The 14,020-nt window shown below is 36.0% G+C and overlaps 1 protein-coding gene across 1 annotated transcript in view; it reads left to right on the forward strand.

Moving 5' to 3' along the window:
- camk2a (calcium/calmodulin-dependent protein kinase II alpha) overlaps positions 1 to 14,020 on the forward strand; it is a 55,330-nt gene that overhangs the window by 28,451 nt on the left and 12,859 nt on the right. The window contains exons 9-15 of the mRNA XM_016522047.1: positions 631 to 725; positions 821 to 943; positions 1,593 to 1,676; positions 2,857 to 2,899; positions 6,348 to 6,388; positions 11,882 to 11,914; positions 12,254 to 12,302. Of these exons, the coding sequence (XP_016377533.1) occupies positions 631 to 725; positions 821 to 943; positions 1,593 to 1,676; positions 2,857 to 2,899; positions 6,348 to 6,388; positions 11,882 to 11,914; positions 12,254 to 12,302 (468 nt within the window). The remainder of the gene's footprint in view (positions 1 to 630; positions 726 to 820; positions 944 to 1,592; positions 1,677 to 2,856; positions 2,900 to 6,347; positions 6,389 to 11,881; positions 11,915 to 12,253; positions 12,303 to 14,020) is intronic.

A 14,020-nucleotide genomic window follows, 5' to 3' on the forward strand; every position in this document is an offset into this window, starting at 1 on the left:
TTTTTTTTTCCAAAACTTTAACATGTAATACATATTATTACATAACATGTTATGTTGTAGTCATCCAACCTACTTTTTTTTTTTTTATTCATTTAAAATCTGGCCATTTTTTAATGTAATTTTTTTTTCGATGTTTCTGCTGTCGTTGCATTTATTAAAAACATAACAACTGATCTATTTTATTAATTGTTATTATTATTATTATTATTATTATTATTAGGGTCGTTACACATTTTGAATGTTAAAATAGGGGTTGGGAACCACTGCAATAAAGGGCCATAAAATAAAAGTTTTTAATCAATTTATTCTATGTTCTTTATTTTAAAGATCAATACTCATTAGTAAAAAGGATCTATTTTTATTTTCATCTCTGTTTACAGATAAATGTTTTAGCAGCCATGGTACATTATGAAAGTAGCCCAATAACACAACCTACAACTCTGTAATCTTTCCTGTGAATGCATTTTCAAAATGTATTTATTTATTTGTACAACCCCAATTATACAAATAAATAAATAAATAACAATCTGGTAACACTGCACGTTTGAGACACATAAAAAAAGTTATAACACTCCTTGGTCTTTCCTTAGCTTGCACAATATTGTAAACAAAATCTCAATTTCCCTTTAGGTGTGATTCTCTACATCCTGCTGGTTGGATACCCACCCTTTTGGGATGAAGACCAGCATAGACTCTATCAGCAAATTAAAGCTGGTGCCTATGATGTCAGTTTAAGCTTCCTTCATATAATATTGATGATAATGCCAGAAGTGCCAATGGATCTCTGATTAACACTTGGATCGCTCTGTTGCACCCACAGTTTCCTTCACCTGAGTGGGACACAGTCACCCCTGAGGCGAAAGATCTTATTAATAAGATGCTGACCATCAACCCATCTAAACGCATCACTGCTGCGGAGGTACTCAAGCACCCATGGATCTCAGTGAGTTTACAACTGAAATGCCATTTCTATCCTTCCATCAGTACTTTAGAACATATAAACGTGTTTTGTCTTAGGGCCATGAATTCAGTTAATTTAGTCAGCAAATGAATTAGTACATCAAGTTCAGAACAAGATTAAATACGAACAGAACTGATCAATAAATTGCAAAGAACAGCAGAGTTCACACCATAGCTATAATGATAATGAAACAATAACTTTCAAAATGATTGTTCGCATCTGATGAACAATAAAAACAATAACAGCCCATCAGAATCCATCCTGCTTTTAAAGCAGCAGACAACAAAACTGCAGTGCACGCTTATAATAAACAGAACATTATCGTGCATTGGTGTGGATGCTAATATAGTTATCATTATAATTGTCTTTATAGTCATCATTCTTTGTGTGAACAGGCCTTTACTGTTCACATTAATTTGCTTTGCTCATGTTTCATAAACAGTGTAATTGAGTAAATATTTTCATACCTTTTCTTTAGCATTTTGACAGCCAGGAAGATATAAAGGAAATATTTTTAGATGACTAATTCAATGTTTTTTTTTTATTATATAAATATTACATGTTCTGGAGATGGCTGCAGATTCTCCAAATTCTCCAAATAACCTTTGGTTTCACCTCTGTTTGCTTTTAGCATCGCTCCACTGTTGCATCTTGCATGCACAGACAGGAGACTGTTGAATGCTTGAAGAAGTTCAATGCTAGAAGAAAGCTCAAGGTAAGTTCGTATAAAGATGTGAGAAGCTCTCATATGTGACCTTGCACCACAAAACCAGTCATAAGGGTACACTTTTCGAAATTGAGATTTATAAATAATCTGAAAGCTGAATAAATAAGCTTTCCATTGATGTATGGTTTGTTAGGATCGGACAATATTTGGCGGAGAGACAACTAATTGAAAATCTGGAATCTGAGGGTGCAAAAAAATCTAAATATTGAGAAAATGGCATTTAAAGTTGTCCAAATGAAGTTCTTAGCAAAGCATATTACTAATCAAAAATTTCGTTTTGATATATTTACAGTAGGAAATTTACTAAATATCTTCATGGAACATGATCTTATCCGAATGATTTTTGGCATAAAAGAAAAATCAATAATTTTGACCCATACAATGTATTGTTGGCTATTGCTACAAATATACCCCAGCGACTTAAGACTGCTTTTGCGGTCCAGGGTCACATATGTGTTGCATTTAAAGTTCCGGGCTCGTAACTGAAAGGTTGCAGAGAATGAATAATAACAATAGTGCCCAGAGTGGCTCCATTTGAATAAATGATGGGTGAAAATCAGGCTATTAGTCCTTAACAATCACAGTTGTACACCGCTCTGAACTGAATACAAGAATGCCTTTTGAATTCTAATTCAGTTCCAGAATTTGAATTGAGGTAGCAAACAAGATGCAGAATTGCAATTTGAATTTGAATGTCTGAAGTAGAAATAAAAATTAATTCTTTTTTAACTATTCATTCTTTTTTTTAACTAGAAAAGACATACTTTGAATGTTGGTTTGACAAATGATTGTTCGAAAATGAAATAAAAAAAGGTCAAATAAAGTTTAAAGACCTTTAGGACTGATAGAAATGCCACCTATAGAAATGTGTATTTATTCATGTTAACATTCACCGTATTTATTAGTGAAATAAAACTTTTATGGACCAAGGTGGAAGAACATGTAATTTTCCTGAATGAATTACCACTGAATTACCATTACCATTATTTTAATTCCTCTTCCTATCATTCCATTTAAATTTCCTGTGGAGCAGATTCAATTCAAATTCCAACTAGTGAACTAAAAGGGAGCCAGTTCATAAGTTCTGAATTTTGCATAACAATACACCTTTGTTACTGAGAAAAATTTGCTAAAAACATCCTCTGCATGTTTTTTTTGTTTTTTTCAGGGTGCTATTCTCACTACTATGCTGGTCACCAGAAACTTCTCAGGTAACTCTATTCTATTTATATTATCTGCTGTATCTTTTTTCAACCCTATATGAAATTCTGCATGAGTACAGTATGCCTTGATCAGGAACCACAGATTATCTTACACTGGAATTGTTTGGATTCACGGTGCATTGAAGGTTTGTACAGAGGCTCGAAGTTTCTGAAAAGTTGTGCTTGACAACTCTAATGAAAGATGACTGATGCTTGGGTCTGGCATTTGCAAGCATTTGGAAATTTGATCAAACAAATTCAAATCACTGGCGTGTCTATCCAAGCCATGTCATCCTACCAAATTTAGCCCAAGAAGGGTTGGGCAAAGTAGTGTGAACACCCATTATTCTAGGGGTTAATATCATTTGTAGGCTATAATTAAAAACAACATTGTGTTCATCTTTTATCAGTGTAGTTTATGCTGTGTTCAGCAGTGTTTAGTACAAGTGGTCTGTGAAATTTGACAGAACAAATCATGGAAGCCCGTTTAGCAGGAGCGTTTTTACCCTAGCAGCCCAGTTGTTTGGAGTTTTAATTAAGAACAATAGTCTTGATGATTATGACTGCAGACAAAAAGCGTCAGCGATGGGCGAAAACTGAAGTGAATGATTGCCAAACAATAAGAAAGATTGTGTCCAAACAACACATAACTACTGCAGCAAAGTGACAGCAAACGTCAATATTCACTGTGAAGACCACAACAACTGTCCACAGAGAATTTCACAAAGCCAGCATCCGTGAAAGAGCTGCAACTGTGAAAATTTTAATCACAGAAACCAAGGCTAATGTGCGAAAAAGATGGAGCCATGATTATAAAACCTGGACTGCTGGAACACCAAGATGAGCTTCAACATCTGCCCAGGCCAGACAAATCAGCTGACTTGAATATTATATATTCATATATAGAAGAGTGAGAAGCTGATTCCGTCCTCCATCATCTCTGAAGAAACTCACAGATTTTCTGATAGATGACATTTCATTCGAGAAAGTTGAGAATCTATTTTAGGAGGGTCGGAAGCTGTATAAAAGACAGATGGTGGTAAAAGAAATGTTGCCTATTTGTTCACATTATATTGTCCAACCCCTGTACTAAACATAGATACTGATAAGTGAATGAGAAACCAGTGTGAGATGCAAAGTTCCAAGTTCTCAGTATACAGGTGATACAGGTGACCTCTGGTGGTGAGATGACGGTACAACTGTTATAACTCATAACAGATCCTAGATGGAGTTATAATGCATGGAAGTTGTATTATAAGCAAGAATGCTCATACGTTTTTCAGTCTGGATCTCACGAGAGCACCTGGAGATTTAGTTTGGTGCTCACACTGCACATAGTGTGACCCATTAAATATAACAATAAAATAATTAATAATAAAAAAAATAACAATATTAACAATAAAATAATAAACATACATATATAATTGTATTTTTATTTAATACTCACAATTTATTTTCAAATATAATAGCATAATCGTATTAGTATTATTATCCTATGATGATGGAAATCACTGAACTGAACAAACAGTTCGACTCGGACGAAAGAGCCACTGATATGAGCACGTGTGACCCGAGCACTTGAATGAAGGGGCCAAATTAACATTTTTATGGTTTCTCATGGTTTATGTAAAAAGTTGAGTTGATTAGTTTACTCACTTAATATGCATTAGATATGTAAAACATCCATGCTTCCCAGCATTATTGGGTGCTTTAATAATATAATTGTGTATATGTGATGTTATTGCGAAATTAGCCAACATAAATTGACTAGTGAATCAGTTAGAACCAGTTTGAAGAACCAGTCTGTTTGCCTGAGTCTCTGGATTACAAGGAATAATGTTGTAAATAATGTTCAGTTTCTTGTAAAGGCCGATCGTTTCACGTCATAAGGCCTCAATATATCATCAAGGACCATGGTTTCAGCTACAAATCATCTTTACTGTTTTACTGAAGATAAAAGTCATCTACATCTTGGATGGCCTGAGAGAGAGAAAATTAACAGCAACATTTCATTTTTGGGTGAACTATTCCTTTAAGATACAAAGTCACAATTATGAAAAACAAAATTACTTTTAAATCACACAGTTGGAATGTGAAGTTGCATTTGCTAGATTTTATTTTATTTCAATGTAGATAGGGACCATGCATGTCTATAGAAATGTTTTCAAATAGTAGGAGATCATGGAGTGAACAGGGAATAAATGCCACAGATTCAGGGGCATCCCGATTCCTTAATCCGATCCTATTTGGAAACTATTTTCTTTTTTAAGAATTCTGTTGCTTGTGTGGGTGTCATGCGGGAGTGGGCCTGTAAAAGGTCAGCAATGTCCGATCTAAAATAGATTGCTCCACCTGTTCAAGTGTAGCAGCCGTAGCTTTTGCACAGGCCATTCTATCACTCCCAAACACTCTTGATCATTCATCACATCCTGTCTATTTTTACCCGGAGCGGTAATTCTCCACTAACTACTTTAAGATAATGTCCAGCGGAAACATACTGGCTTGAGTCAGCAGTGCACTTTTAGGTTTTAGTAACTCTCTCTGTCCATTATTATAACATTTAAATTGTGATACAGGTCAAGCGTGTAATGCTTAGATCAAGACCATGTTTATATGTTTAGAGTACCTGCACTTTTTACACATTTGAAGTAGCAAAGTTTTTGATAAAAATAAACAAAAGTAAGGAAATATCCATCCCGTAACAGTTTTTTTTTAATGTATCCTCAAAAAATAACTTATTTTGGCTATCATTAGACTTTTATTTTTGGACTAATTCTTGTGTGCTTTTTGTTATTTTTGTTTGCTTTTTTTTTTGGTTAAAATCTAAATGTATTAATATTTTGCTCCCACTTTATATTAAGTGGCCTTAACTACTATGTACTTACATTTAAATTAATAATTTGGTACAATGCACTTATTGTGTACATACATGTTTTTACATTGTACTTATATTTTAAAAATACCTGCATGTAATTACATCTGTAATTAATTTCTGTAATTACATTTATAATTACACTGTTGACCCACCCTTAAACCTACCCATACCACCAAACCTGTCCCTAACCTTACCCATATCCCACCTCGATAGCAGCAAAAGTGATTTGCAATACAATATGAACACAATAAGTACATTGTACTTATTTTTGGATGTAAGTACATAGTAGTTAAGGCCACTTAATATAAAGTGGGACCCATATTTTTTTAACATTTGATATTCACTCCCTGTTCCTGCTTGTTTGTTTAGAGCAGCTTTTAAAAGTGAAGCGTTCCTGGAGTGTGGGAGTATGTGATTATGTATGCTGGAAACTCCCAGGACCTATTTTAGAAAGTCAACAGATCCTCCAGAGCCAAAATCCATCTGGAGAGCTGAGCTGTGCTATGCCCCTCACTATGCTTTTCTGGGCTTTTGTGCCCTTTCTTATAGCAATTTCGCTCTTTTTCTTTATCTCTCATTCAGGAGGAAAGAGTGGGGTCAGCAAGAAGACAGATGGTGTGAAGGTAGGATGGAAATCAGATATTCACTGTTTAGATAATTGATTCAAATAATGATTGCAATTGATCCTGTTTAAATTTAAGTCTATAATATGCACATTGCAAACTTTATTTTGTATATTATGTTATATTTAGGGCTGTCAAGCGATTAAATTTTTTTTAAAATCTAATCAATTACGTGATGTGCCGATTAATTAAATTAATTGCACATCAATTTTGGCTGAGAAATTAACCTCCAAAAAGATTTTTTCATTTTTGTGTTAGATGAGTAAAGCATTGAATAGACATTACAAAAAGTAGCGTTAGGGGCCATTTACACGACAACGTTTTCAGCCAAAAACGTGAAAATTTTATGCATTTTATGCATTTTGCCTGTTCGTTTACACGACAACGGCGTTTTGGGGACTGAAAACGCATATTTTTGAAAACGAGTTTCAAAGAGCAAGTTTTTGAAAACGCCACCGTTGTCGTTTCCGTGTAAACACCCAAAACGGGAATCTTAAAAAACAGCTATGCGCGTGCGTAGTACGTGTTAGGTATGTATACATGCGCAGTACGTGTCAATTTTAAAGGCAAGCGCGAACAAACATACACAACAATGGCGGAGTACATGGTACGTTGCTGTTTAAGAGTTTGCTAACGCTTCTTCAGCAAAGTGTGGATTTACTTCTCCAATATTACAACCAACAGCGGAGATGCATCATATACGTCACTTCCCTACAGGTACTGTTTACTAACAAGGTGACAGAGCCAACTGCTGGCCTGACATACGTAATACAGCGTTTTTGGCCGTTTTCGCGGATATGTGTAAATGCGAATCGTTTTGAAAACATTATCGCGTATAGGTGAAACTTTTTTTAAATGCAAGGGACAAACTTTTCCGTTTTTGACTACATCGTTGTCGTGTAAACGTAGCCTTAGAAAGAAATATTTTGATTCAGCCTTGCATAACGATAATAAATGTGTATTAATGTTTTTAATGAATATTTAAATATGAAATGATTTTATAAAAAATGATACACTCATTATCAAACTTAAACTACCAGTAGGTGGCGGCAAGTCACAGACTTCATAAGCGAGTTGTTCATTCAACCGATTCATTCAAACGTTTGATTCATTCAGAAATGAAGCAAGTGAACGTCTTTATGAATGGCTCACTGAATCATTGGCTCATTTGATTCTTTCAAAAACATGGATTCATTCGTTCAGTAAGTAAACATTGTTGCATGTTGCTCAGAGAAGCGACAGTTTTGCTGTTACTTCGTTAGGAACAATTTTCATTGGCGAAATTGAGCAAAATATAATATAACTGCATACACATATATTAGCTACAAAAGTTAATCAGTGAGTGAGTGCTTTCTCTTTTTCTTTTGTTTTTTGATTTACATCATTGACGGACTGCAGCAGGTTTCACTTTAAAAGCAGCGCTGTCTCTTTAAAACCTGACGCACGTGATGCAAATCTGACACATTTCCGGTTTTCTCCCAACTCTTTACGGTCATTTACAGTGTTGCCAAGTCCGCGGTTTTCCCGCAGAATTGGGCTACTTTACCACTGTTGCCGCCGGATGTTTTTCATGTCCGCGGGTTTAAGCGACTCCAATAACATGATATTTATCCCCTGGAATGCGAATTTTAGTAGGGGAACCCCGCCAAAAAACTTGTATTTTACCCCCCGGAATGCGATTTTTAACTGGGGACCCCCTCGAAACGCAATAGAGTGGGGGAACTATGACGTCAGAACCCGGAAGAGTAATTCGCCACGGGTTCCTCCTTTCCTATGGGGTTTTATAATGTTTTTTTTTTTAATTTATGAGTAAAATAAAGCCTGTGGTAAACATAACTTGACGGTACTTCAACGTTCTGTTCTACAACGTAAATTACAAACGTCCATACCCAAAACAAAAATTTTGAAGCAGTTATGTTCATTTTTGAAAACGTACGTTTTTAATAAGTAACTAGATAAGAACGTTTGGACTGTAAGTGTGTGCAATTTACATTATAGAACAAAACGTAGAAGTATCGTCAAGTTATGTTTACCATAGGCTTTATTTTACTCATAAATTGAAAAACCCCATTATAAAACCCCATAGGAAAATCTCGAAGGATTTTGACTACATCGTTGTCGTGTAAACGTAGCCTTAGAAAGAAATATTTTGATTCAGCCTTGCATAACGATAATAAATGTGTATTAATGTTTTTAATGAATATTTAAATATGAAATGATTTTATAAAAAATGATACACTCATTATCAAACTTAAACTACCAGTAGGTGGCGGCAAGTCACAGACTTCATAAGCGAGTTGTTCATTCAACCGATTCATTCAAACGTTTGATTCATTCAGAAATGAAGCAAGTGAACGTCTTTATGAATGGCTCACTGAATCATTGGCTCATTTGATTCTTTCAAAAACATGGATTCATTCGTTCAGTAAGTAAACATTGTTGCATGTTGCTCAGAGAAGCGACAGTTTTGCTGTTACTTCGTTAGGAACAATTTTCATTGGCGAAATTGAGCAAAATATAATATAACTGCATACACATATATTAGCTACAAAAGTTAATCAGTGAGTGAGTGCTTTCTCTTTTTCTTTTGTTTTTTGATTTACATCATTGACGGACTGCAGCAGGTTTCACTTTAAAAGCAGCGCTGTCTCTTTAAAACCTGACGCACGTGATGCAAATCTGACACATTTCCGGTTTTCTCCCAACTCTTTACGGTCATTTACAGTGTTGCCAAGTCCGCGGTTTTCCCGCAGAATTGGGCTACTTTACCACTGTTGCCGCCGGATGTTTTTCATGTCCGCGGGTTTAAGCGACTCCAATAACATGATATTTATCCCCTGGAATGCGAATTTTAGTAGGGGAACCCCGCCAAAAAACTTGAGCCCTTCAGGCTTATTTGTAAACAACATGGTATATGTGTTGCAGCAGGGTTGGAACAAAACTGTGCAGGGCTCCGGCCCTCCAGGAACTGAGTTTGACTAGGGCTGGGACAATAAATCGATGCATCGCGAATCGAGAAAGGATTCTGCATCGATTCTGAGATTTTCCTAAGGCATCACGCTTCTATTTTTAACTGGGGACCCCCTCGAAACGCAATAGAGTGGGGGAACTATGACGTCAGAACCCGGAAGAGTAATTCGCCACGGGTTCCTCCTTTCCTATGGGGTTTTATAATGTTTTTTTTTTTAATTTATGAGTAAAATAAAGCCTGTGGTAAACATAACTTGACGGTACTTCAACGTTCTGTTCTACAACGTAAATTACAAACGTCCATACCCAAAACAAAAATTTTGAAGCAGTTATGTTCATTTTTGAAAATGTACGTTTTTAATAAGTAACTAGATAAGAACGTTTGGGCTGTGAGTGTGTGCAATTTACATTATAGAACAAAACGTAGAAGTATCGTCAAGTTATGTTTACCACAGGCTTTATTTTACTCATAAATTAAAAAAAAAAACATTATAAAACCCCATAGGAAAGGAGGAACCCGTGGCGAATTACTCTTCCGGGTTCTGACGTCATAGTTCCCCCACTCTATTGCTCATAAATTGAAAAACCCCATTATAAAACCCCATAGGAAAATCTCGAAGGAAACCGCGGTGAATTACTCTTCCGGGTTCTGACGTCACAGTTCCCCCGCTCTATTGGGCTAGTTTTGAGTAGCGATTGGGCAGGTTTTCTTGTGAAAATCTGGCAACCCTGGTCATTTAGGACTGTCTAACTCAGGGGTGTCAAACTCAATTCCTGGAGGGCCGGAGCTCTGCAGAGTTTAGATTCAACCCTAATTAAACACACCTGATCCAACTAAAGCCCTTCAGGCTTATTTGTAAACAACATGGTATATGTGTTGCAAAATCGATTCGAGAGAGAGTCACAATGCATTCCGAAAATCTCAGAATCGATCCACGAATTGCGATGCATCGATTTATTGTCCCAGCCCTAAGTTTGAAACCCCTGGTCTAACTCATTTAAGACTATGGTTATGAGGTCACTGGCCAAAAACGGGCATTTTGACATAATTGTTTGTGTTTTTGTCATAGACTGTATAAAACAGGTTTTTGTCCGCGAAAGAGAAATCACTGCGCTTCTCGCGCTACTGGCTCACTGTCTGAAGCTGCTTTCTGTGCGCGTACACGTGTCGGATTTACAGAGAGCTGATCTCAGATGGCGCACCAGTAACTTCTCTTTTGCGTCTTATCGTGCTTGATAGCGTGTTGTTCATATAGTCTACTGTAATGATAGCCAAAGGGATGCCAGGAAAAAAAATGGATGCTGCGTTAAATATTTTTAAAATGTAAAATGATAAAAAACTCAGGCACACCACCATTGGAGGCACCATCACATTTTATATGCTTGATAATGGTTTTATATAACTTAAATAAAAATAATTCATATGATTTAATAGATATCCTTATTCTGAACAACTTTTTTTAAGTACTGGTATCAGTCAGATTATTTGCCACACACAAAAAAACGACTTTTGCAAGCTTGTCCTTGTCCTCCATCTAATGAAAAACAGTCTAGGGTGATTTTCTTTTTTATTTCATCGGTCAATAACTTTCAAAAACATGTTGAAAATTCTATTCAGCATGATTTCCACAGGGCCATTAATAGTTATAGCGTAGCTTAATATCCTCAAAAATCTGTCACCTGAATGAAATATCCTGGTTTTGACAAAACTTCAAAGGTGTGAGTCTGTGGAAGCATGTAAAAATTTTTCCGAACAAAGGCCATAATGCAATAAGAAGACTCATTTTACCATCATTAAATAAATTACCACTTTTTCTGCCAAATAATAATTATATTAAGCACAAACACTGAAACTGGTTGAGAACTTCATATGAGCAAATGTCAGATGCGCAATAAACAAATCAAACGTGATTAAATGGACATTGCGGAAGATCAAAGCAAGAATTACAATCACTCATTGTTTATTTAGCAAGAAACTAACACCAACAATAGCATCAAAAACATGTAACACACTGTATAAAATAGAATATAGTAAATGTTGATTTTGTATGCTGGAAATTGTAATACTTTCATCAAACTTCTACAAAATATTTTGGGATAAATATTGGTATAGTTCTTGCAAAATGTATAATTATATACATTTTCCATACAGCTTATGCTCTATTTTATTGAAGTATTCTAAAACCATACAATCATCTATGGAACAGATTGAAATATAAGTCAATAGTCACTGAAAATCTGTCCCGATCTGATTTGTCTCAATGGGTGGTCATTTCATTTGAGACTTGTTTTTCATGAGACCAGGTAGGTTTGTACAATAAGTGCTTTCTGAAGTCTTATAAGACATTCAAGAAATAAACATAAAATGTAAGGTGGATTGTGTTTGAGAAGGACTGTAGACTGTTGATGCAAGAACTCTTACACAACACATACAGTGTTCAGAATCACAGCTGTTCCTCTCATCGCCCTCTGTCCATCTCATAATGTTTGTTCCTGTCTAACCTCTTCTCATTTTTCTTCCAGAAAAGGAAGTCCAGTTCCAGCACCCAGCTGATGGTGAGTGTGAAACAGGCTCCATCCTGTTGACAATCTGCCACAAACTGGCAAACTTTAAAGGTCGCAACCCAACAATGAGTAAAGCATGGCTGCCATGGAGCTGGACTTTCTTTTTTTTTCTGTTATTGATGTTACATCACATTTGTAAAGTTGATGGAAATCTGACTCATTTATTGTTGCAGGACCGAAACTGCTGACTAGAAATCCTCTGATTTTCACCAATTATTTCTTTCTTGAAGGCACAGAGAAAGTAGCCGGTCAACTCTGATCATGCTTTATGTGATCTTGGCTTTGAAACTAACAATAAAAAAATCCTGAATCTCAATGTGTCATTTATAGGAATCATCAGAGAGTACCAACACCACAATTGAGGATGAGGATACTAGAGGTGAGACTGTCTGTCTGCTGGTCTTTTTCTGATTCTAGGGATTCAGAGCACTTCACATTTCCTCCAGTTTCTGACAAAACTTAGCAGTAGCTCCGTCAACAACATGTTCATTTGAATTAAAGGGATAGTTCACCCAACAATGAAAATTTGCTGTTAATTTACTCCAAGATGTAGGTGACTTTTTTCTTCAGTAGAACAGTTTTGAGCTGAAACCGTGGTCCTTGGTGATTCATAAAATGCAAGCCAACAGCTACCGGTTTTTGAAAAAAAAAAAAAAAAAAGGCATATAAGGGACACTAAATTAATACCCGTGGCTCCTGGTAATATATTGAGGATAAAATACTGAAGTCTGTGTAAGAAACTGAGCATTATTTACAACATTATTACCTGTAATCCAGAACCTCAGGTCCAGAGTGATGTTCGGTTCAGAATTGAATCATTCTTTTGAACCGCTTCTTCTTAGTGAACTAGATGAACCAGTTGACCAAATAGGACTGAATCGTCTGAAACAGTTTGTGTCTCGAGCAGCACAGATCTACAAGTTACTCAATCAAAACTCACTTTCAGACGCCTGACAGTCACTGTGACTAGAAATAAGCCAAAATACATGCAAATCTGATCCTATGATGAATGAATCATTCAGCTCTCCAGTTCCTCCAACAGTCACTGAACTGAGAAAACCGTTCGACTCGGACCGAAGACCGATGAGCCGCTGATATGAGCATGTGTGAACCGAACACTTGAATGAAGGGGTGAAATTAAAGTTTTTATGGTTTCTCATGGTTTATGTAAAAATGTGAGCTAATTAAGACCAGTTTATTCACTTTATATGCTTTAGACATGTAAAACATCCACGTTTCACGTCATTATTGGGTGCTTTAATAATATAATTGTATAGACATGACGTCATTTTGTGATTACGCAAAAAAAAACTGGTGAATCAGTTATTTGAACCTGTTCATTTAAACAAACTGTCCGAAAGAACCTTTTCCCTGAAAAGAATCAGACTTCTCCGTTTGCCTGGGGCTCTGGATTACAGGTAATAATGTTGTAAATAATATTCAGTTTTTTGCACAGACCGATCGTTTCACTTCATAAGACCTCAATATATCGTCAGGAGCCACAGGTATTAATTTTGTGTTCCTTGGTATATGCTTTTTTTAAATCTCAAAAACGTTCAGCTGCTGACTTGCATTTGAATCACCAAGGATCATGGTTTCAGCTAAAAATCTTCTTTACTGTTCTGCTGAAGGAAAAAAATCATCTACATCTTGGATGGCCTGAGGGTGACTAAATTAACAGCAAATTTCCATTTTTGGGTGAACTATCCCTTGAATTAAAGAGCAGGTCATATGGTATTTTAAAGTGTCCTAATATTGTGTTGGAGTCCCCTACAACAGGTTTAAATGCATCTAAGGTCAGAAAACATTGTAATTTTCTCAAAAAATACATTTAATATTAGAGTCATTTGCCAGTGATTTCTAAACTGTTCGTTCCAAGCAAGTTCGGAACAAACCCCTCCCTTCCATAAGCCTACTCTGCTCTGATTGGTCAGCTGGCCAAGCCCGCTGTGATTGGCACAGAGAGGAGTCCTTGAGCAAGTTAGCGAGTGCTACCATTGACAAAGCACCTTTACATAAAACAATAATATAGTGCTCCAATCCGTTCTTATAATAATGACATAAAATACAAAAACACTTATGCAAGCAAATCGTGCC

The sequence above is a fragment of the Sinocyclocheilus rhinocerous genome, unplaced genomic scaffold (assembly GCF_001515625.1).
Source record: "Sinocyclocheilus rhinocerous isolate Xijiao unplaced genomic scaffold, SAMN03320098_v1.1 scaffold1967, whole genome shotgun sequence".
Classification (NCBI taxonomy): Eukaryota; Metazoa; Chordata; class Actinopteri; order Cypriniformes; family Cyprinidae; genus Sinocyclocheilus; species Sinocyclocheilus rhinocerous.